We start from the raw sequence: 26,811 nt of genomic DNA, 5'->3' as shown, positions 1-26,811 counted from the left end.
AGCCCCTTTCACACAGAGATTCCAGAAAATACACGATAATTTTGGTTCATTCACACTGGATGTGATTTTCTGGAATCTGTGCGCACGTTAACACACATTCCTTCGAGATCCCGTAAAGACACGTGACATCAGGATGTGACCTGTAATGTCTCTGCAGCGTCTTAAGTTTGCTTCTGATTTGTGAGAAACCACGCTTGTGCATTTCTGTCTGATTCGATCATAAACTAGCTCATCGCATACCGTTCCACTAAGCTGACGATCTATCTCAGCTTCAGCGTCATCAATATGACACACCCCTTATGGCACTGGTCCTACCTTTTGTTCACACAGAGCGCGTTCCGGGACTGATCCCGGCAATGTTACTAGGTGTTTGCGTTCACACAGAAGGCACTCAATTTTATGGCAATTTTCTGGGATCAACGCCCTGTGTGAAAGGGGCTATAGACATTCTGCCAGAGCCCACCGCAAGCACAGAGCCCGAGCCTCGAGCACCTTGATGCCAGAGCCGACACCTGAGCACAACAGCTGTGCTTCGTCCCTTCACCCCTCTGGCTTCGCCAGTCCCACCAGCTACGCCTCAGTCCTCCGGCACCCTGGTTCAACCTCGACCGCTTATCACCACGGCTCCGCCTTGGCCACCAGGACCTACGGTGTGTTCTGGTCTCTGTGTCTCCTCCGCCTAGGTCTCAAACTCTCCTAGCTCCACCTCTGGTGGTCGGTCATCTGACTCCACCCTGGCTCCTCCCCCCATCGGTTCCGCCGTGGGCCATTGTCCTGGCTGTGCTCGGGGTCTTCAGCTGTCTCCTCCATCCATCTCTCCTCCCAGGCTCCTCCCTCCCCCCTCTCCCCTATGGACTGTTCTGCCTGCCCCTCCTTGGTTACATCTCTCCCCAGCTCCAAGTCATTCCCCTGAACCCCCTCCTTCCCTCCTCTGTTGAACTGTTTTCTACGGTGCAAGGACGTACTTTTGCACCGGGGGACTATTGTCATGTGTATGATCTTCTGTTTTGGTTTAGTTCTTGTTCCTGTACCTGTTTCCTTTGTTCCCATTTTCCCACCACTAGTTAGATTCCTTGGTTACTGATTGTTAAGCACCTGTTTCTGTTGACTAGAATCCCTTTAAGCTTATTTTTAAGCTTTAAAAAATAAAAAAGCTTGTATTTAAGCTTTCAGTTTTCACGGTTCTTTGTTCGGTGTTGATTGTCATTTGATTTTACGTGGTTGTTTGTTTTATTTTCTGTGTTTCCTGAGTGTTCTAAAGTGTTATTAAAGACTGTTCTTGATTCTCCCAAGTCATGTGACTTACTACAACAACATGCCAGAACTTGACACATTCAACCTTCACAGACAGCTGATTTTAATTTAGGGGATGTTGCTGCAGTCAAAGTCACATGATCTATTCAAGTGAAATTAAGCATTTCACTTCATTATGTGGAAACACACAGACTCTGACAGATCCGTGCAGTTAGATCATACTGCTCACAGGCTCCTTAAAGACATATTTAAGCTGCTGAGGTGTTATTCACATAACGATTCTGAATAAACAGAGAATCACAATTTTTTTTTTTTTTTAAATAGAGATCAAGATTCTCCCACATTTCAGAATAGACAACTAGACAAAATAACATGTAATTTACTAGAGGTTCTGACAAAATTTACATTTTATTTCAATTACAAAAATATTTCATTTGATTTTTTTAATGAATGAATGACTCAATAACTCACTCATAAAGACTTCACTTTTGTTCATTAATGGATGAATCAGCAGTTTTGAACGAATCTCTTCAATAAACAATTCAATGACAAATAAATGTTTTTAACAGTCTCCACCCTGTCCTCTGGCGTAATTATGTAATTGATACAAAGTTACTTTTGAAATATGATTTCCTGTATTTTTATCACTACCATAGACATCAGTGTTTGTATCCGAACAGTCAACTTTTATCCCAGTACTTTTGTGATAATTTGAATTATTGTAGCAGAAATAATGATATGTGTGGTTGAAAAGACTGTTTGTGAAGCTGTTTCATATAGGCTACATGATAACAGCTCTCTCTGGCTTAGATTTAAATGTTGATTTTTTGCTGTGATCGTACTTGACAAAGCTTTAATTGACATACAGTAGCTGAATCAATGTCATTTAGAAATAAGATTGTGTGGGTGTTCAAATTGAGATCGCGATCTTTTAACGATTAATCATGCAGCTCTATAACACTGGTAAATAAAGTGTGTTTCCAGATCCCTCTGTATGACTGTATGGATCATTTCTAATATTTAACAAAAGAAACACACTTGAACAAAGCATCCAATTGTAATGGCTCAGACAAATGTAGCTTCTTTGTTAATGATGGAAGATAAGAGGCAATTCAAAGAGCCAATTATAGCTGCGGCAAAGTGTTTTTCCACAAAATGAAAACTTATTTTTATATGTGGGAGGTTCCGCTAATGTGAATGTAACTAAATTGCAAGTCCAGTCACACATGGAGGCCATCGGTGAGCAAAACCTATTTTCTTATCTCTCAGACACTCTTGGTCAAACACAGATTAAATGTAAGCCGATGCATACTGAGAGGAGGGGAGCCTCACCGAAGACTGAAAGAGCAAACTGAAAGCCTGGTAGACAAGGGGGCATTTTAACAGAACCCAAAGAGAATAGTAACAAAATAAAGAGCATCACTGCTCTTTCTGCAAGACTAAAACCAGCCCTGCTGTCCCTGCTAAAACAAGCACTGATTCAGTTAGCCCAGAATGAGAATTGACCCTCACTTCCTGTTTCTCTGTCTCTGTCTGTTACTTCCTTCCATGTCAAATGTCGAGAGTAGCTCACCTCACGTGTTGTGTTTTCACATCTGCATTTAGCTGTGAGAAGTCTGTTTCCTTTTAGTGAATCAGTTTGTTCATTTAAATAAATGATTCTCTGTTCAAATAAAGTCAAAGTTAAGTGAAACAAATAGTACTATACTGATCTTCATCAGTAGTGATTTACTCAGTTATGTACAGTAAATTAGTGTCTACTTTCTAGTTTTAATAGCTGTAAATATTGTAAAATGATGCCTAGTTTTTTCTTCTTTCCCTCAAAATTATATTATGAGGCAAAAAATAGCTTCTTATATAGACACGACTAATTGCGCCAACCACTCCAGCTGTGAACTCTATTTAGGTTTAACTTTATTTATTCAGGTTTTAAGTAGAGTAAAATTCATAAAGTGAATAATATGGTGGACAGCAATTTATAAAAAAAATAAAATAGGAATCTTGCTCACATTGCAGAACGCTAACAAAGAAGTGAGCTTGAGGTAGTGATTTGTAATATGAAATTTCAGTGGAAAATTTCACTCCGTTCCGATTATGTGTTTATGTGATGATGGTGCAACTGTGAAACCTGCTATATATATATATACACACACACACCAGTAATATATATATATATATATATATATATATATACACACACACTAGTAATACTGTTGAATGTAAACTTTAGCAAATCTCAAAATGAATCTCCATTCACAATACTGTATTGTGACGCCAAAATTCAGTGATTTTAATTTTTGGTGTTTTATTTATTTATACAAAATAGAATAGAATTATAATATTGCCCATTTGTCAATTATCGGCAATAACATATATAATTATCAGATGATTTCATTAACAACCACAAGCCAGTGTTATTTTTATTTTATTTTATTTTTTATTATTTATATACTGTTATGGTATTAAATATCTGCATATTTTAGTCTTCATATTAAGTTTAGTTTAAGTTTTAGTCATTTTGTTTGTTTGTGCTTTTGTCATTTTTACTAGTTTTTATTTATATTTAATTTATTTGTATTTCCGTTTTATGTTTGAATAATTTAAGTACTTAAGTACTCTTAAACTTATGTTATTTCAGTTAGTTGCCAGAGCAACAATTGTCATTTGTAATCTTTTTCATCTAATATTTAGATTTCATTTAATTTCAGCTTAACTTCAATTAATAAAACGACTTTTTAATTAGTAACTTTTAGTTAACTAACTACACTGCCAAGAGCATGAAACATCAAAATTGATCCAATAAACAATTTGGTACTTGATGTCCAATATAAAATCTGGGTCTTGAAGCACAACTGCCATTCCATGTAAATCCTGCAGCAGTTGCTGGTGTCTGCTCTTAATTAGTGAAATTATCGAAATTATATCTTAAAAGTTAGCAAATCGATAAAATATTCTCTCACAGACATGTAACACATTTGTCAATGCAATGAGTGAACAGACTGGAATAAGGGCAATTCATTATTAGTAAGAGTAGTGCACTATGGCATCACTCTTACCACTATGGCACCCAAGGGGCTGGCATGCTGTCAGCTACATTTACGCCCAATGAAAACACACCAAGGGCCATCCCTCAACTATTGAAAACTGAACAACCAGGCCTGTCTGTTTCCTGTAGCTAAACCCACACTTTCCATTCCGATTAACAAACTAACAAACATGCTGCAGGTCAACAGACTGTGACAATCAGAGCTGCAAATATCAGTTGTGCCAGGTCTAGAATTCTGTGCCTACCGTTGCGCTATCGTTTAAAAGTCTTCATCTCATGCCATGATGCCATCTGCAATGTTTCTGAAGCATATGGCCTTGCATTGCAGAGTTTTCAGCTCCCACATGAGATTGTGAGGCCATCAGGACCACGGACAGCTCTCTGGGTCACATGCATCAGCACCACGGACAGCTCCCTAACTCAACCCTGTAGTGACTCTGCTACAGGGTCAATTTGACTCACAGACCTGATAAGGGGACAATTAGAATGGCAGCATAAGCAGCCGGATTGTTTGTCTCTGTGGCTTTATCTGGGTTCATGCCCTATCCGAAGAGGTTTCATTCGCTTAACAAGCTTTATGGAAAAGAAGATTTGTAATGGCATTATCAAAATTGCAGTTCTGCACATATAAGCCGATTGATATGTAATGGTGCTTTTTTTAAACTATAACTTCTACGCTGTGGATGAATTGACCAGCATGAAGAGGTACAAGCCTTTTATGTCACAAGACTCTAAACCAACAATACACACTCTTATTTAAACACAATGATGTCTAGCAGGCAATTAGAACCTGTTTGAAATGACAATAACTTCATCTTTCCGGCTGAAAATAAGTGTCAGAATAATATCAGTATCCCTGTATCCTTTTGCTTAGCATTTCAGGATCCAGGTGAACATTGTGGATGCATTAAGTCACTTGAAACCCCCTTAAAAATGTAATGTAATGTAAATATAAATATTAATCTGAATAAACTATTCTATCACTAATTAATATGGTTTATTAGCCTAACTTTAGATGGGTAATTTGACATGCTATATTCCAACTTTTTAAACTGCACTTTGCACATTTGTTTATAATTATTATGCATGCAGTTTTGAATGGCCTTTATTGAGACAATATTTAATATAACATTTAAAAATAACATTTAAAATTCAAAATAAATACAGTAAATAAATAGATAAATACAGTCAGACCTATTAAAATGAAGTAGAAGTCAAAAAGTTATTTTAAAAAAAATGTGATCAACCTAAGAAATAGGTTAATCCTTAAAATGTTCAAATGTACACTACAAACCTCAGATATTTAGGTGAGTCTGTGGACTTTTTGGCTCAATTGTATTCACAGTAAGTCATCTGTCAACAGCAATCATACAATGTCAAAGCATTAGAGCAGAAATGCAGTACAATTTTTGGACTGCCCAGAGACTAAACAACAGACGTTCTCTCCTGATGCGGGTATCCCATTAAATCCCAGCAGGATTAGTGTTAGCTCACAGTCAATTTGGAATAGATTTAACCGCACTGCTCTCCTCTCTAACCCTGCCATAAGGATCTGAGTAATAAAACAGACAAGATGCTCTCGACAACCAAACAACAACTCTCACCTTGTCAGGAGGACGTGACCTAGCTTCTTATAGAATCTAGTTAACTGCATTACCAATCACAACAGGGTGATTATTGAAATTCACACTGATAAATGGTGTGTCCTCCCTGTCTACATCACACCCCAGAAAATAAGATGAACAGCATGCAGCTGTCAGTCAAACTGATGGGGTGGGGACTGTACTAATTATGTCCAATCAAAACACACAGAGGCTGAACATAAGAGCATGTGAGGGGTGTCAGTTCAGGGGAGACAAGCAGCCACTAATCACAGAATATGCCTCATAAAAGAGTCCTTAAAATGTACTTGATGAATTTTTTTAAAAAATGACCAAATTAGAAACCACCTAGAACTTCCCAATCAACCACATAATAACTTGCTAAAAACTTAGTAACCACATAGGAGCATTCTACATGCACTATAGTAGCATATTTTACAAAGGGAAGAATCATTTACACATTAACTTCTGAAAATCTTAAAATTAAATCATTGTTAGTAACTAGATTTTTAGCCTCACACTAATTAGATTTTGGTGATGACACGGGCCGACATCAGAAATTAAACACTAATTGAGGTTTTAAATAACTTGAGAGTCATGTATATGGGGGAAAAGTGAAATAGTAAAACTGAACTTTAGGTTTGCTATTTGGATTTCAATGGGACTTTTGTGCTTTCCCTCTCCAACTTTGCAAGAACTTTAATCTGAAATCCAAAGGATTAGTGATAACCAGCAGTGAAGTGTAAATCTGCTCTAAGATCACAGAAAAACCAGAGGATCTCCAGTGGTGCTGGAGTTTTTTATTCTCCCCACACAGATTCAGCACTGCAGATGAGGAAAGGAAGTTATTTAAAGAGTCAGACCACCTACACCTAAGAGTCAAGATGTATACTCCATTGTGTCGCTCCAACAATCACCTGCATGAGTACTAAACCTTGCTGCATTGATGAACCATTACATCACTTCCTCTCCCCCTCCTTAGCACTTTTGACATGTGCCTCACACCTCAAACGACACAAGTGAGAGTGTGTGTGTGTGTGTGTGTGTGAGAGAGCAAAAATATCTCAGGAACTGTAAAACAACAGCTCTGAGGCACATAGCGACATCAGCTAACATTGAGCTTTAATTTCTTTCTTTCACTCACCACGCTAACCGCCCCTTAAACGGCCCCAAACACGCCAGCGCTCCACAAAATACCCTTCAGAAAGCACTTTATCAGCTGGCCCTATGCATATATTCATAGAAATATGCTAAAGCTTAATGCTTGTGGGTTTTTCTATCTTTGCACAAAAGCCTGCAGAAACACCTCTGAGAGAGTGGGAAATGTTAATGAGGGGTGAAGACCTGTCCATCACACAGATGAGACGCAAACATATTACAGTACACCTTAAAGAGCAGTTTAGTCTAGATTAAACTGTTTAAAAGAGTCCTCTTGAATATCTTTGTGCTTTTCCGAGCCCAGTGCAGAACTAGACATATCGGTTGTGGTCTCAAAGAAGAAACACTGCTGATATTAGTGTGTTAGTCACACAGGACCGCAGGGCACATGGGCACACACGCATCCACATGCGGCTGATAAACTGGCCTGTCAACACTCCAACTTGTGTGCTGAGCTGCTGGATTAAAGACTAGCCACAACACAAATGGATACACACACATACACAATGTCATGGAGCGACATCAGCACCACCCTGACACTTGAGAGAGTCATAAAAAAAAAAAAAAACAAGATTCAAGTTCATCTCACAGACATGAGCAAGTTACAAAAAACCTCAATTCTACAATTTCAACACAGTCTGTAACTGCAGAGTTGCGTATTTGGAAGGGTGATCTGATTTACAGCTGTTGTCTGTTGGAAGAGGTTGAGTGTAAATCACACAGCAATGAGCTAGAGATAATGTACTGTAACTGGTCTGGGGATTTGGGTGTCTGCTGCCTAGGCAACGCAACCGAGAAGGCACAGCGACATGATGCGCTCACAGGAAGACTGACACTGTCATAACCAGGCACGATGCGGCAAGATTTTTTTGTCTGCAACAATGGCCAATCAGAGCAGTGCGTGGAAGGGTTTTCTCTGAGCGCTGTCAATCACTTGCAAACCTTGCCCATGGACACTTGCAACAAATTATCAAACCAACTGTCATTTATTTTAAAGAAAGATAGCAAAAACAAACTTCTCAAGCAAATCATTATACAAAAAGAAACTTTATTTCTTATAACTATTTAAAATGACTTTGGGACCAGTTAAAAGTAATTGGGCCCTATTTTAACGATCTGAAATGCAAGTGTCAAGCGCAAAGTGCAAGTAACTTTGTGGGCGGGTCTTGGGCGCTGTTGCTATTTTCCCGGCGGGATAAATGACTCTTGCGCCAGGCGCAAATCTAAAATGGGTTGGTCTGAAGTAGCTTCATTATTCATAGGTGTGGTTTGGGCGTAACGTGAAATAAACCAATCAGAGCGTCATCTCACATTCCCTTTAAGAGCAGACGCGCTTTTTCCATAGCGGATTGCTATTGTAACGGTGGATTTGGATCGTAATAATGTATGATTTGCAAAAATGAAAACTGCTGCTTCTGTGTAGATGAGAGAATCAAAGTGTATGCGCGTTGTGCACACGCTACATTGATTATGGCCAAGCATGCGCCCTTAAAATAGCATATGAATAACATGAGCAACGCGCCACTGACTTTAAACTATTTTTTCCTGGTTAGTGGCGCAATTGTTTTCTAAACCTGCAAAATAGCATGAAGGAACGTTTGCGCTGGAACACGCCTCCTTTTTTGCGCTGAACCGCCCAGGGAGCGCAAGTTCATTCCCTAGTTTAGCGACGTGCTTCTGTGGAGGGAAAAGCGAGCTTTGCGCGGGTGCAAAATAGGAATGATACATGCGTCGGTGTACAAAGTCAATTGCGCTGGGTGCAAGATAGGGCCCCTTGAGTTATTATGCATGCATTAAATTGATCAAAAGTGACAGTAAAGACATTTATAATGTTAGAAAAAAAAATCTATATCAAATAAATACTGTTTTTTGAACTTTCTATTCATCAAAGAACCCTGAAAATGTATCACAGTTTACCCCAAAATTTTAAGCAGCACAACTGCTTTCAACATTGATACTAATAAGAAATGTTTCTTGAGCAGCAAATCAGCATATTAGAAGGATCATGTGACACTGAAGACTTGAATAATGATGCTGAAAATTCAGCTATGCCATCACAGGAATAAATTACATTTGAAAATATATTCAAAAAGAAAACCGTTTTTCTAAATTGTAATAATATTTTACAATATTACTGTTTTTACTGTATTTTTGATCAAATAAATGCAGCCTTAGTGAGCATGAGAGACATTCAGAAACATTAAAAAAATATTCCGGATCCCAAACTTGTGAACAATAGTGTACTTCAAAACAACAACAACAACAACAACAAAAAAGCATAATTTGCTTGCATATGTCACTCGGTTTAATATTTTGGCATTTCGAAATTTAAGTATGGCTGACTGTAAGTGTCCAAACATGCCTAAATACTTTTGAAGGCCATTTACATGAGGAATGGAATATTGTTCCTATTCCCATTGATTCCATATCAATATTGTTTCCAAAAAGTTTTTGGTGTAGATGGGGCTATGCCACGAAACCAAACCAAATAGCCGACTGAACGGCAAAAAAAAATAAAAAAAATGTAACTTTCAACTAGTTATAAAAGAAAGTGGAATCACACTTTTTTTTATCACAACACATCTGGTTTGGACACAATCCAGAAGCTCTGGGTTCAACTTGACCTTCTCAACCCGACCTACGTCAGCTCAACATCAGCCTAAAAACAAAACTAAACACTATAAGTGACATGAGAAGAAAACTGATCTCAGGTCAGAGACTCACCGTTGACTGTGAGGTGCACCCAGCTGCCGTTGTGAAAGGTGTGATACTGTTGCTCCAGCATCAGGACCTTGCACTCATACCAGCCCTGGTCTTCCGAACGAACCCTCTCAATGCGTAGCGATGACTTGCCATGCAGGCTGGCTCGACCTGAGGGGTTCAGAGGCACACAAAGATGTGAGAGATGCTCTGATGCATGGGGTCCAAAACACCCATCTATAACAAAACATTACCGTTTCGTGTAGTCAGTTTGAGACAAAAAATATATAACTTAATTGCCATTCCAAATGGTATTTATAATATGAAGAGAAATTTGCTTTTTTTTTAATATTTTTATTTAATTTATACATTTTGTATTAAAAAAATATTATTTGTATATACTTTATACTGTAATATCTTTTAATTCACACCACTCTAAGTTTTTTTTTTTTGGTTTAGTACATGAAAAAACAAAGAAGCCTACAGCCATTTACACATTTAATTCAAGTAAATTAAATCTAATTGTTTATCTTTACTCTCGCAATGATGTACACAGCCCGGGTCCACAACAGCATCACTCATGAGTGTTGTTTTGGCGACAGCAGTGTCAGGTCCAGGGGCCATGAAGGCTGAAGTGAGAGCCGAAGTGGCCCACAGTAATTTCTGAAACTCCCATGAGCAAATCGGGAAACACACATCTCTAACCATGCCAGACGTGGGCAAATCCTTTGTGACACTATGATATAGCTGGCTGGCTGTCTTCAAGGTTCAAGCAGAGAGGGGGATTTATGCCCTTTCCTCTATATTCTGGCAACAGTGCTGGACAGATGGTCGGAAACAATATCAGCACAGGCTGAGGGATTGCAAGACGGCAGCGTTAAAGGCTATTAAGGGCCTCAAAAAAAAATTGAAATCAAAATGGCATTACCATGGCCAATACACAGTCTGAAAATAATCTGTTATAGTCCCACGGCGTACAAAATAAAAACACTATGTAAATAAGAAAAATAAAATCTTGCATGTGCATTAGTTGTACAGTCTAAAAATATGTTTTTTTGTGTGTGTGTGAAGCATGGCTTATATCTTTGTTGTTAGATTTTACTCTTGGTTTGAAATAATGATGAAGTAATGTAATGTAAACAAACAGTTTCAGATATTGCCGTCTTTCTCCATGTAAATAGATAGCAGCACAATTGGCACGACTGGAAATAGTACACAATTGTGTCCAGTGATCTCATCTCTGACCAAACCAAGGTCGCACAAAAAAAACCTTCAAAAATATATCTTACACACAGCAATTTCTGTAAGGCCCTGCAGATCAATAACACTGAAGGAGAACCAGAAGCGAAATGAGAGCGGTCAAACGCCTGGCCTACTTTTATAGCTGTAAGAGAGTGTTGATGAGAGCAAGAGAAACAACGCTGGCACATGATGTAGGTTAAAGATAGTCCTCAGGAAGTGACAAAGTGGAGGTCAATACAGTACGGAAGTACATTTTCCCTCATTTTCATTTACATTTTCTTTCTCTCTCCCTCATTAAGTTGAAGGTCTAGTTCAAACCTGTATGTGAAACACAATATATAAATATATATATATATATATATATTTTTTTTTTTTTTATGTTTAAGAGTTTTGAAGAATCGGACACATGCAGGTTTGACTTTCACTGTATGGACAAAAAAAAAAAACACTTGTGTTCCATAGAAGATTAATACAGGTTTGGAATGACATGAGAGTGAGTACAAGAGTTTTATTATTGTCATTACAACTAAAACGGTTACATTTTTATTAATTTGTTAATTGAAATAAAGCTAAAATAAAATTAAATAAAAATACAAGAAAACAATTTTTAACCTAACAAAAAGACTAGGACCTAAACTAAAATTTTAATGAAAACTATGTAATACATAAATAATAAAATAAAATAATAATAAGCTCATTCTAAATATTATTAAATTAATCAATATTAATAATATAGTATAGTATAGTATAGTATAGTATATTAATAGTATGCAAATACCAAAATATATTAAATAAAATTAATAGTACACAGTATATTAATAGTATATAAATAATACAAAAATAACAAAAATTATGACAAAATTTTCATTTTTGGGTGAACTATCCCTTTAGCATCTCATGATGCATTACTCAAAAGGACAATAACACCAATGCAAGTAACAGAAAACTATATATATATTTTTTTTTTTAAATGCAGTAAAGCAGTAACTCACATGACTTCCAGCACTGCAGGCCTATTTTTTTTTTCCTTTTTTTTTTTTTTGCAGTTCCTGAATAAACGAGACTAAAACTTTTAAATAATTGCTATTTCATCTGTATTTAGCATTAATGAATAATACAGTGACTCTCAGATATGTGGCCTCTTTATCATCTCTCAATCCCATGCTTAGACAAAGACCCATTACATGGGATTCATATGGAGTCATTTGGTGACAAGCAGGCTTTTTGTGGTGGATATCGGATATCTATTCCTGAGCTATGCTGGATGCACACCAGTTACCAATACAGCTGGGAGAGTTGTGCCCGGGTCTCACGCATTAAGACACAGAGCTACTGTGGATTTGCTGAGTTGAGTCATTAGTCTGGAGGATGCGGTGCCCACTATGAGGCCAGAGATCAGAGGAAATATGCTGCTGAATAAGACCACATGTGAAACCTCATTTATATACAGGTCACAGAAGCACACAGGCCATATACTGTATGCCACAATTATGGATCCTGCTCAATGGAACATTGATAAAAGATGCAATAAAATAGAAAACAATTTCATTTAAATTTTAAATAGTTTTTGGATGAAGTCTTTGTCTTTACAGTATCACACAGTATTTATTTACTGTGCGCATGACCAGATTTCCTTCATTTTATATTGCTATGTTTTTTTGTTTATTTCATTGCTTGTTTGATTGTTTGTCTCTCTGTTGTTATAAAATTCAATAAATAAATCATACAAAAATGTATGTAAAAATTTACCATTCATAATACAATTAATTATACAAATTATACAATTTATCATTCACATATATATATATATATATATATATATATATATATATATATATATATATATATATATGAAGAGTTCAGATGCAAAAGCCTCTAAGTGTCATCTGAAATTTTCTTCTAGAATGATCATTTTTATAAAGCTTGTATATTTAAGTTAAGTAATTTCACTTAAATGACAATTAATAGGTAATTTGCATTGCCATTTAAGTGAAATTATTGAACTTAAATATACAAGCTTGATAAAAATGATCATTCTAGAAGAAAATTTCAGATGGCACTTAGAGGCTTTTGCATCTGAACTCTTCATATATATAGATCTTTATTTTTTAAAGATTAACTGAGTGAATGTTAGATGATGCCAAAGATAATCCAAATGTAAAAGTAGGGGAAAATAGATGTTTTATTAACCAAGATTGGTGATTGAGTCAAAAACTTCAAATAAGGTTTCAAATCACACACATCCCAGGGTTCCAGCACCAGCAGAGCAACAGCCAATGAGATTTTGTTTTATCTTAATCTGTTTTAAAAAAATGCTGCACAATGTGTTAAAAATCACTGCTGGGAATTCAGCTAAGGATTCAGGATGAGAAAAAGTTAAAAAAAATCCCATCTCATTACCATTCACCGTGAGTGAGAGCCATTAAAATTGCATATCCTGCCCCAAGCCACGTCTGATAAACTATCACAGTTTCTTTGCTTTTATAAATCTGACATGCTCTTAAATTATGCCCTTTCTGTTTCAACTTCTTATCAATGATGTAATTTTCAATCTCAATTAGGAAAAAAAAAAAGATCCTATTTGATCTGCCTCACTCTACCCCAACCCCAGCACAAAACCTCTTTCATCTGTTCGGCTGATGCTTTGCTCTAGAGATCAGCACCTCTTCCACCTGTCCAATGATCTGGACCGCCAGATCCATTGGAGCAAAAGATAAGAGCTTTCTTCAAACCAGCCTGTATGTCTCGATTCATAATCTGTTGACACGGCTGGCTCTTGCCCTGTGATAAAGCTTTCAGCCCCTATGAATGAGATTAAATAATGTGCTGAGGTCTGGACTGGGCTGATTTCAGAGCCAACAGTGAGCGTCTCCATTTCAGTGGGTCAAACATATGGCTGAACGACCTGCTGCGATACCCTGTATATGAAAAAAATGTATAATTTACTGGCAGATTATGACCAAATTAAAAAATGTTCTTTTATACAATTGAATTAAAAAAGTTAAAATGGTTGGCAAAAAAGCAGGGTATCTTTTGTCATAGTAACAGTGATAGTAGTTAATAGAATTGGGCATTCACCAAACACTGTGTCTGGTGGGTGATAAATTAAATTTCCCAGTCTGCATCCAACTAACAGATCCAACCCAGTAATGTTCAGTCGAAATGACTGAATGCAATACAAATCGCTCTTGTACCTCCTGTGGCTTGTAGAGGTGTAATTTCATTGTATTAATTTAGCATAATTCAAAAACTGAGACCTAAGAGCAAAATTAATCAATATCGACCTAGTTTCTAGTTAAAATATATATATATATTATTTTTTTTCAGCATTTGATTTCAAATGGGTACATCCATCCCTACATGCAATATCCGCAAATACGGTTATTATAAAGAGATTTAGATGTGGAAAGGCAACCTTCCATCTTTAAAACAGGATTCACTTAAGGGTAATTTTGGGAGAATCACAGTTGTTGTGATGACACAGTCTGTGCATTGTTCAAATATATTAATGGAGACGGTTTTATCTGATGAAGACTGCAGATAATGATCTCAAATCAAACAGGCAATTACTGTTGACTAATTTCATGTGACAAATCAGAGCCACATGAGAAAAAAACAAGAAGTTTAGAAGTGTAATAATTGGATAGGGAAAGAGACATTTCAACAGTATTTATCTCAAAAACAAGACCAAATTGTTTCAATGCATTTTAATGCATTTCAGTGCATGAAATATAAATGGCACTATCAATGCAAAACACTGTCTAATAGAAAGAATATGTCTGAAACTCAAGTAAAATGTGTGAATTTCCTTTATTAAATGCAATAATCATATAATGAATTAAATAAAAGCTTTATTAGTTATAACAAATGATAAAGCAATGGCTATATTTGTGTGAATGATGTTATGCAGTGAGACAGAAGTAATCAGGGCTCACCGGCGTACTCGGGGTCCACATGGGGAGGGTAGAAGCGGAAGTTGATGAAGAAGGGGATGGGAACTCCAAACTTGAACCATTCCACCACGTAGGGCTGGCCGTTGAGTGGGTGGGCCACGTCACATCCCAGAATCACGGTCTCCCCAGCGCGGGCCGTCACAAACTGGGGCTCCTCTCTGACTCCGTGGGCACCTGTGAGAACATATGGACTTTGATGAGCAATCACACACAGGATTGTACCAACCACACACTGAAACTGCTCGGGTGAGCAATGATTTATATAACAGCTGAAATTAGATTTCGGTTAGTAGATCAACCATGGATCAGCAAGTCTGCAGGCTATGTGCTGAAGTTCAATTCAGCATATATTAGCCTTATCCAGAAATCAATTTTGTCTCTCCGGAAACTGGAATCTATTTTACCTATCAATATACACACTCATTCTCTCTCTATTTACTAAGACAAAAACTACAATGGGCTCCAAAAGTAAATAATGGCATTATGAGATTGTTTTGTTTTTGTCTCACACTTAAACCTGGAAGTCAACAAGTTTTTGGAGGATTTGAAAAATGTAAAACAAAGAAAACTTAGGACAAAAAATAAGAAATATTTAAGATTCTGCATTATTTCTGGTCACTAATCAAATAATCGTATTTGTGACACTGATCTAATGAACTGCTTTGTACAATGGTCAGTTGTTGTTTTCGGTGAAGCATAAGGTGCTCTTTGTATAATTCTAAAATTATGCTGGATAACATAATCATTAGACTTAAAAATGTAAATGTACAACAATTAAAATCTACTCAACACTGGCAAGGTGTTGAAAGGTTTGTCTTGTTAGAGTGAGAACAAGTATTGTTTCCACGCAACAACAAACACAGCGAGAACACAATGTCCGATTCAAGTGACTCGTATGAATCGGCTCTTATTAATAAGTCAGTCAAAAAGATTCAAAATACAGTGTTGAAGTGGTTTGTGAGTTAGAAGTCTTGAATCAGATTCACTCAGTCAGTGAATCATTCAGAGGCGTTTCTGAGTTCACAACTGACTTCCTGACTGTCATTATGGTTAAGTCCAAAACAAAAAGAATAGGGAACCTGTCAACTCGGATGTGTACTTAGGTTTGCCAGGTTATTGACTGACTGGTTGTTCATATGACAGAATGTAATTAAAGATACATATTCACAACAATATTTCAAGTTTTAACGAAATATATTAATAACAATATTTTATAAATATTTCCTTATTTTTAAAATGCTTCTGAGCAATCATCAGCAAATATGTCATTTTAAAAGAAGTAATTTAGCTCCTAAATGTTTCACTTTACAGTATCCTGCCCACCTGAAGAGCTAAATATTTTGTTTACAATAACAGTGAAATGTCTAAATGAGTGAGTTTAATTAAATCACAATTTTCTAGAAAGCAATTAAAGTAATGAAACCGTATCGGACAGACGTAGTGAAACTGCAATCAACCTTTGATACAGTAACCGTGTCATCCAAGCTAATCTTGCCCGCAGCAGATTAATAGGTAATCAAATATGATTAATCAGATATAGATGACTAGATGAAAAACTTGCATTAGACAGGATAAAACATCAAGCCTTCCTCTCCTCTGGAGCAAAACTGACCTTGACTTAAGGTCACGGTGGCCAATGAAAAACTTGTATAATCAACGTATGTAAGAGTGTGAGAACTTCCTTAAAAGGTGCCTAACATGACAGATAAAACAGCATGGCTTAATCAAAGCCCAGGTGGACTAAAACTGATTTATTCAATATGTAATTTCCTTTGTGAGGCACATCACACATAAAAAGCTGGGGAATCAGATGACTTAATCACGACTGTGATTAGATATTCTCAGCTGCTGCTTTCCCTCCTCCTCTCTAGCCCCGTAATGATGTGATGATGAGAGCCGGAGTGCCGCCAGCGCGTCCCTGTGCGTATACCCAAGACTCCCGCTGCACCCACTACCCACTGCAGCAGCGTCTGCTGATTGGCTGCTGGTGACATCACCGGTGAGCAAAACAAGCCTTGGAAGGTATGACTTCACTGTTTGCACGGCTGAGAGCAACAAGCGGTTAACAAGCTGCTCTCTTTACGCTCCCCTCTAGATTTACTCTCGTTTACAATGAAAGACACAGGGGATTGAGCCAGTCAATCCACTTGAGCCCTGAGAGAAAGATGATGTGCATTTACAACAGAGAGGACTCAAACATTCGCTGTCGTAAAAATCCAAGCATCATTTGTTTTTCTTTTGGTAGAAGACAGAAACATGTGTCCTTTTAAAAATAAATAAATACAAATTATAATAGTAATTAAGTTGCCTTAATTTGCATTCATATTTATTCATTATCAAAGCACTATTTTCAATTTAAGTGAATGGTATTTTTTTTTTCCTTTGGTCATGTAAAATTTAAATAATACTGCTCAGAAATAAATAAATAACAATAATGTTGATAAATAAAAAAATATATATATCTTTGGTAATAAAGCTACCCAATTACTTACCTATACATTTACATTTATTAATGTAGCATTTAGTTGTTATCAAAAGCAACTTACATAATGTAGTCAAAGTCAAGTTACCTTTATTTACAAAATGCTTTATACAAGACAGATTGTTTCAAAGCAGCTATGGTGATAAACATCAGGATAATAATGATCAATGATGCAAACAGAATTCAATTCTACTGTAAAGCAGCTAGTAAATAGATAATAAAGATAATAGCGTCATTATTCAGGTGAAGTCAGTTTAGTGTTGTTGATTCAGTTCAGTTCAATATCTGTATGAAGTTTATCAATTAGGAAATGAGTTAAATTCAGCTATAAGCAGATCTACAGAAGACAATAGTGTGGATATTCTGTACTACAAGCTATTTTCTATTAAACGTGTGAGGTTGTTGTTATTATTATGATTATTATGATTATTATTAGGATACTAGTATTACTTTGGCCATGTGTTATTTGGCTTCAGATACCAAGTGAGCCAAGACTGCCACAGGTATAACCTAAAAGAATAAATACATTTTAAAAAATCCAATCAATAAAGGCAGATAATGCTCTTGGTAGAAGATGAACTGTTTTCAGTGTTTTGCAAAGATACATCCATCTTAGCATAAGATTTGCATGAATATACTGATGAAAGCATCAATATATTAGGCATACATTAATGATCTAACAGCATATCATGATATTCACAGATCTTGCTCAACATTATAAATGTAACGGAAGGCTGGAGGCACCATACTTCCTTTGAAAATCCCACTTAGGAATGTAGGTCAAAGTAACCTGTAAGTGCTCTGAGATTGTGAAGGATTTGATTCAGGACAGTGTGCTTCCACTAAAAACACTGAATCAAGACCCAAGGGTCATAATATTACCAACTATTCCCACCAGAATCAATATGGCAGGACAAATGAGCAATCTTAATTAAAGAAAAAATCTATATAGAGGAAATGATACAGTAAGTCTTTATCATCATTGTGCCAATTCTAAAAATACACAAATTAAAGGCTATTTGCAAAAAAAAAAAATGTTCTGCCTGAACTTTCAGTTTAGGAAGTCAATAAATGAAAGAAATTGGGCCAGTAACACACAATTTTTAAGACATAACAAAACTAAGACATATCACCTGTTCAATCTTATTAATACATTTTTAAAACATTGTTTTAAAAACATTGTTTTAAAAGTTTGTTTTGCACAAGAAAATTAATCAATCATCTGTCAAATATCTGACTATTTCAGAGTCAATCTTGTCTGATTGTGGCATGACTTTAATGAGTGATGAGAATTTCTAATTTGCAGTGCAAAAAAACACAGCAAATAAACAAGATGGATCCTGACTGTGCAATTACAGCTGGAAGAGCCCACTGTCTGAAAGAAAAACCATACAAAAAGCTAAAAAGAAAAGACACTTTGTTTATGTCTTGGGAAGAAAAGAAAAGATGTAAAGACTGCAAATGGGCAAATACTAAAGGAAAAATAATAAAGAGCTCAGCTGTACAGCGTAAATTAAATGACATTACCTCCCCTTGGCGAACAATAGACTGCAGCTTCCCCATTCATCTGCATTAGACGATTCTGGCAAGGCTGATAAAAACCAAAATATTATGGTGACTTTGAAAACTAATGACACTCTAATGGAAAGGAAGGACTTGACCTAGTTCAGCTGGATCACATCAACCCTGCCATGGATCACTCACACGAAACGCTCAGAGGTTCAGGTTCTCTCTGTTTTCAAACAGCCCAAGCTGAGGCCTGATCAGCTCATGTCTCCTCTAGCAGAGCTGCTTTCTCTGGGAGCATAGTCATCTTCGAGTGTAACTAAATGAGCTAATAGACATTGGCGTGCGAGATTTGCATAGTGCACCCCGCCCCGCAGCGTGGGTATACACATGGAAGCCCATGCGATCGCACTTCAGGATTTCGCCCTCGGCTGCTCAGCGGTGGTACAGCAACTATGGCAGCGGGACGTAACATCTCCGTTCCCTCCTTCAGGCAATGCGGGTTACATAAGTAACCTAGATGTTACGTCAGAACAGTAACTGATGAATTGGGAGCCCTACCAAAGCGCCACTGTTGCTGCCCCTTCCAGCGCTCCATGTAAGCCACCTGATCCCCCGCACCTGCTGGGGCGGAAGATAGGACAGGGATTTACGCAGAGAAGGTCGATCACTGCTGTTCCTTCTGACCCACTCAATGAAACTATTGGATAACACTGGGAAAGTGTGCCTTTTCCAAGTGGAAAGGAACACTACGGAGGCCACATCCTGCCCATAGGGAAGTATCATGAGGAAATTATGCATATGGACTGGCTATTAGGACAGTCCTACATATGGAAGGTCTCTGGGGTAGATCCAACCTGGTTGAGGGTGGATATCAATACTGGCAGAGACGACAGAGTGGGCTCTGCCAAGGGAAAGACACAGGCTCGCCTACAGGGGAGCCATACTGTGGAAGAATAAACATATGGGATTGGAGTAGGAATCACAACATATGGGCACCTAGCCTAGCACAGGTTCCACCACTGCATATGAGTGTTAGGCCTGGCGTAAGATGTCTCCGTCACATCAACTGCCGACGGTGCTGGAGGTACTCCAACAGGGTTCGCCAGCTGGGGTACTCACCTGAGGAGCAATATAAGCACATGTATCCGGTCCCTTGGGAGGGGAATGGCACGGCAAGCGAGGCACCTAGCGGATCCTCAGCATTCACATGCTACTCAGAGCGAGTACACGGGAGGACACTGGTTCTACATGGAGGTTGTAAAATCTCCAGCCCCCAGCTCTACATATGTCTGCCAGCGAGGCGCCATGCGGCATCGCCCAGGAGAAGGCAACATTCCTAGTAGAGAGTCCACGGCTTGCCTTGTGTCTAGTACGCCAAAACGATGGCATCCACTATCCATTGGGCCAACCTCTGCTTAGAGACGCCCTTTCCCCTTCTGCTGGCCTCCATAACAGACAAAGAGCTGGTCTGAAGTTCTAAAGCGCTGTGTTTGATCCATGTACAGGCACAAAGCGCGGACAGGACAGAGCAAAGCTAGGGCTGGGTCTGCCTCCTCCAGGGGCAGTGCTTGCAGGTTCACCACCTGGTCTCTAAAAGGAGTGGTGGAAACCTTGGACTTGATCCAGGCCGGGATCTCAGGATCACGTGAGAGTTGGCCGGTCTGAATTCCAGGCACGATTCATCGATTCATCGAAAACACCCTACCCTCTTGACCGAAGCCAGCGCATTTTAAGCTCTACTGACTGCAGCGGTTCAAAGGGTGCTCTCCACAGGGCCTCTAAGACCAGGGAGAGATCCCACGAGGGTATGAGGTGAGGGCGAGGAGTATTTAGCCTTCTCGCGCCCCTCAGGGACCTTATGATCAGGTTGTGCTTTCCCACAGACTTACCTTCTACCACATCGCGATGTGCTGCAATAGTGGCAACATACACATTCAGGGTGGAGGGGTCATTCCAACGCTTCCTGCAGGAAGGAAAGCACAGCTCTAATCGGGCACTTCCGGGGTTCTTCTTGGTGAGAAGAGCACCATTTGACGAACCAGCGATCATGACTGTCAGACCGAGCCATGACTGTCAGACCAAGCCAGGTACCGACCACATCCAGAAACACACGGGTGGAATGTCATCTTGAAAAGACTCAATATTACACCCGTGTTAACTCTTTTAGGAATTGCTATTTAAGTGCCGAAGTGCACAGGGGACATGGCTGCAGCACAGCTTACAGGGATGTAGTGCAGTCTGCAGTGTACAGCAAAATGCTCTTTTGCTGTATGAACAGCAGTATCTCATTGAAGATAGCAACCACAGCTGTAGCGCCGTCACAACAACACTGGAGCAGAGCTTCTCCTGTAGCACACTCGAACAGAGATTGCAGTTCTTTGCAGTAACACACAGGCTCGGCTCCGAAGCGAAATGCTGAAGTGCGATCGCACACGCTTCCGTATTTATACCCGCCTTGCTGGGTATAATCTCTGCCAATCTCGCTCGCTGCAAATCTCACACGCCAATGTCCATTGGCTCGTTTAGTTACACTGGAAGATAATTGGGATCCCTGGCGAGATCCCAATTTGTCAGTTACCGTTCTGACGTAACGTCGAACGTGACTGACTGAAAGGGAACTGAAATTACTTCTCCTTTATGACCATTTACTGTAACTATATTTATTGACAAGAGACTAAGTACACATACAATAGATGCTATGGGGAGACCCACACCACACAGAATCGGCACATATTATGTCATGTTATTGTGAAGGAAAATCTGTTAAATTCTGCAGAACTGATAATTTACCCAAAATGTATCATTCTGAATCATTCTATATGAATAATTCTTTTCAGCAGAAAAATTATAATTGAAAAATTAATTTTGGACTGTTTCTAACATTAAGCTATTAAATGACTTCAGCTTGAGGTCAGTAAGATTTTTTTATTTATTTATATATATATATATATATATAGCAAGGAGGCATTAAATTGATCAAAGAATGACAGTAAAGTCATTTATAAAAGATTTATATTTCTATTCAATTATGTTCTAAATGTTCTATTAAATAACTGTCTATTCATCAAAAAATCCTGAAAAAAAACATCACAGTTTCCATAAAAATATTAAGCAGCACAACTGTTTTCAACATTGATAATACTCAGAAATGTTTCTTGAGCACCAAATCAGCATATTAGAATCATTTCTGAAGGATCATGTGACACTGAAGACTGGAGTAATGATACTGAAAGTTTAGCTTTGCCATCACAGGAATACATTTTAAAATATTAAATAGATCAGCCTTGTGACTTAAGTGTAAATAAAAATTCCATAAAACTCTTACTGACTGCAACATTCTGATTGGCAGTATATCTCAAAGCATTATCAATTTACCTAAACATTTAAAAAAAATTGCCCCCAAAATGCAGTTAAAATAAAGAAGAAGAAAAAAAAAAAAAAACGTGCAAGGTGCATGGGTAATTTCACATGAATTCTGTGGAAACCTACTTTTTTCATCAGTGTTCTGTTGTTGCAGATTATATGTGGGCCCAGTAAGGGGGAATCAGCTAGGGCCCCTACACATGTATATATGAGGGGCGACAGAATATGCCTCCTTAAAAGATGACCACACACCACCACAATTTCCAATCCAGTTCACCCTGAATTACTTTATCAATGTTCCTATGAACTTGTAAAAAACACCTCTGAGCAGTTAGCTTTGCGATGGATGAAACTACTTCTGCCTGCATCTATAAATACCTATAAATTACTCCTAAGTAATGGCCACAGAGTAAGATGTTAGAGTGGATGGACCTCTATTTACAAAGGAGGAACTGGGGGCAGTGCATAACTTTGAGGCTTCAACCGGTCGCATCATGTGAGCAGAATCCTTAATGAACGTGCTGATTGCTCCTCGGTAACCTGCCTCAGCTACTCACCCACATTTCAAGGTGGATATCACATCTGACAGCTGCTAAAATCATTTGACATGATTGATTGGTACTTAATATTTACTAAGTTAATATCACAGATTTACATCACACACACTTTTGATGCCATATTACACGTTATAGTATATTATAATATCATGATTATAATATTAATGAGCCATACTTATAAGGTTTATAATGAGACCTGAAGCTTAAAATGATTTTCATGTTTGTTCATGGATGTCTGTCTGGATTATCAAGTGTTCACCAACTAGAAACAAAGTCAATGTTTATGCATGCAAAAGTTATTAATTTTGTGTAGTGTTAAAGTTTACAAAGGTTGACTGGGGTCATTTTGGGTTAAAATATGTCAGGAGACATATACCTGGTAGTTACTTATCTTAAAAACATACAACTTCACATATCTTTCTAACGTGAGAAACGTCAGGTGTGTTATTATGCAAATGTTAGACCAATCTGGCCTCCAGGTTTAAAAGGGTGCTATAGATGTGGGTCCCAAACCAAGCTTCTTACCCCCTGCTGAATGCCTGTATTAAGGGCAGATGGCTAAGGGTGGATCAGAGTACTCTTGGTCTACTGAAAGGACTGTAATGGAATGCTAACCTCTTTTAGAGATTTACCCCTGTGCATGCGACATCAACCTAATAGGTCGTCTGAAGTCTAAGAGTTAAAACAGAATATAATCCCCAAATGAACTTTCATAGTTCTGGTTTGAAGTTTTCAGGTTTAGTTCTACAGGTCTACTGTAACTTAATCCCTACATGCTCATAGATCTACATCATCATTAGATTACAATTATATTTAAATATCATAATACAGATATTATGTGCTACATAACTAGAGCAAGCAGAGAAAATGGCTGTGATGTTCCCATTTGCCATAATGCACTTTTTATTTTAGCGCTGACCCTCTGTCGATCAGACTGTCATACAGCGGACATTCAGCAGACTTTGGCTGACAAATAAACTTGGATATCTGGGTGCAGGTAATATATAGGTAATCAAGTTTGGATACACTTTGAATACAAAGCTGGTTGAAAATCAGCAAATGAGTAGCTTATAGTTTGGGAAGCTACAGTTGTAAAGTACATCAAAGATACAACATTGTCGCATTTATATATGAGACCCCTTCATTTCTGACAATCCATCTTGTGATTAACTGCAGAAATACATTTTAAATTAAATTGTAATCCCATATTAACAATTTTCATTCTGTTCTACTAAAGTGCCAAATATTTCCAGAATAATTGACATGCGGCAAGACGTTTTATCGGTCTGTAGAAGCTGTGATGTACATCTAAATATGAGAACCAGAAAATCAACTTTGGCACCACAGGCCAAGTGGCACAAGAGTATCAGAAAAAGTACTTAATCCAGACAAATGATTTAATCTATTTTCCTTCATTAGGTTCATGCACTTTTCAGACTGAATGACACAGCACTTTTCATGGTGGACCAGCACATATCGCTTAATATTCCCAAATATTGAACTTTTTTTTTTTACTTTTTAAGTTAAACCGATTAAAAATGACTGTATACATTAATGTCTAAAACCATACTTTGCATTGCCATCCAGCCTTAAAAACATGAAGTAAATCAAAGCAAAATACCATATCATCCCTAGAAATGACTTCAGCAAATCTCATTTGACCTGTAATGAGAACTCAGTCCAGAAAATGTTGCCTCCACTTGCAGAAATCCTAAATGGATGCTTTTTCCTCCCATTAAAAACAACAATGCTAAAGACCTAACACTTAAAATGCAATGAGAGGAAATCCCTTAATTGGCTGTTTCCTTCAGCCCTCTAGCACAGTGCTCTCAAAAGATGGAAATGGAGAATATAATTAATAGTGTTCATACAATGTTCTCTGCAGGGGCAAAAATTTTATTTATTTTTTATTTATTTAAATATTTATTTTTTCTCGACAGACAGGTCTCTTTTTCAACAGCAGAGGAGAAACACAAGAGACAACAAAACAGACTGAACCGGATTCAGATTTAATGATGAATCCTAAACAAATAGTAAGGGCAATTGTGTATGTTTGAATCATGAGTGTTAACTGCAGAACTTTAGTTACTGGACAGTTTAAAACCAGTAACCCTAGAAGAAGATGTCTTTGAATGTATCCCCTTTAAAACACCACAGAAATGGCCACAAACATTCACCCAACAACTATTTTCAGAGGTGGAGATTTCGTATGAATTTGTATATACATACGAATGAGATTGTACGAATTCAAACAAATTTGCCACCAATTCGCCAAAAAGTTAAATAGTTACAAATGGCCACGAGATTGAGTTGCAAACATCTTTAGTGTGTTTTGCTGGCTTGCGCTATTACCGTTGCATTTTAAGACAATGTATCAAATTAAAATGTTTTAAAAACCTTAAAAAAAAAAAAACATCTTGAGAACATCTTCCATTGAAACACAAGACTGTTTCCTAAGAAATCACATGAACTCCAAGTCTTCCTAATTATTCAGGATTTCCTTATGAAAGATTAGTTGTCTAGTGGTTCAAGCAAACCACCAACTAGTCAGTTTAGTCTAAAACATGCAGTCTAGCACATTCCACAAAACTGTGTTTAATGTGAAGGGTGTCTTGAGGGTGAAATGCTGGCTGTGAGGTTGAGAAACCTGATATTCAGAAAGCTCAGCATGTGCTAGAGAAAAGGTCTCATCAGCTTAATAATCTATAGTAAACAGCAAAACCGCTCCCGAAATGGCTAAAATAATTCACAACATATTGTGATCACATGGTTCAGCTGCATCATATGGTCAAATGATGAAATACGGTTTAAGGCAATCAAACTGAACACTTAATGGTCTGAATAAAATATTTTTTTTCATTTGTGAATGAGAAGCTCTACTCTGAAAAATAACATGTAAATGTTATCATGTGTTAAGTAAAAAACTGTTCTCTTGAATTTTTGATCCCATTTCTCGTTTCGCAGCTGATTCTCTTTTCAATATCCCGCAGCTCTTGTGAGCTTGCATTGTCAGGGCTACAGCTTAATCAATCCTCCAGATAGGGGCCACATGATTAAGAGTCAGCTCCACAAACTCATCTGAGGATTCGGTCTGATTTCCACCCCAACTCTCCCAGGCAGCGTTCACTTCTCCTTTAGGCATGTGTGTAAATCGAAAATCAGGGGTTCTCAAACCTGTCCTGGAGGACCCGTAGCATTGCACATTTTGTCTTCCTAATCTGACACACCCAACTTAGGTCTTGCAGTCTCAGGTTTGAGAACCCCTGGTGTAAATGACTGTGTGTAGTAATGATGTTAGAGGCTGAGTCAATATCAGGCTAGGCAGAAACAGAAACAGAATATTGGATTCCACTAATGAGGTTTTAAAGCTTCTGTGACAATTTCCTCTTCTTTTTTTTTTTTTGCTGGCAAGTAACCAAAAGTCAACAGACTGACACATGCTGGTTTAAATCTGGGAAAAATACAATCAGATTTCAGTTATTTACTGCAAATTTAAAAAAAAAAAAAATTAATTGCTCAATTAGGCTACTTATTTAAGCTTTTATTTTCTGCAATTCAACTCAAAGCGCTTAAATGTTAAGATATTTTGTAGATAATTAATGAATGTAAACTTTTTTACTTTTTAAGAACTGTAAGAATACATATAAATTCACCCATTGACACTGACAGAAATGTACAAGTTCTTACAGGAAACAGTAATTGGTATTCTTTGATGCATTTATTTGTTTTCTGAATTAATATCAGCCTAAATTTCAAATCAACTATATAGCTGTCATTAGAGAGGATAGAAGCATTTGCCGATTCACCTTTACAGCTGAAAACAATATCTGAATGAGTGCTATTGTTGTTTTCATTGACATGCAACCCATATCTGTTAACGTCAAAAAATGTGCTTTAGGGTTTCATGAGCCTTTAATACTGTACTAGCTTGCAAAGATAGCTGATT

The 26,811-nt window shown here is 37.6% G+C and overlaps 1 protein-coding gene across 2 annotated transcripts in view; it reads right to left on the bottom strand.

Annotated features, from left to right (window-relative positions):
* Positions 1 to 26,811, bottom strand: part of igsf9bb (immunoglobulin superfamily, member 9Bb) — a 119,329-nt gene that overhangs the window by 72,993 nt on the left and 19,525 nt on the right. For both annotated transcript variants that reach the window (XM_084136647.1, XM_084136648.1), the window contains exons 2-3: positions 14,937 to 15,128; positions 9,784 to 9,930 (exon numbers count right to left, since the gene is read on the bottom strand). In XM_084136647.1, coding sequence (XP_083992773.1) covers positions 9,784 to 9,930; positions 14,937 to 15,128 — 339 coding nt within the window. The remainder of the gene's footprint in view (positions 1 to 9,783; positions 9,931 to 14,936; positions 15,129 to 26,811) is intronic.

The sequence above is a fragment of the Abramis brama genome (genome assembly GCF_963993115.1).
Source record: "Abramis brama genome assembly, chromosome: 15".
Classification (NCBI taxonomy): Eukaryota; Metazoa; Chordata; class Actinopteri; order Cypriniformes; family Leuciscidae; genus Abramis; species Abramis brama.
This window is presented reverse-complemented; position numbering and strand designations above follow the sequence as displayed.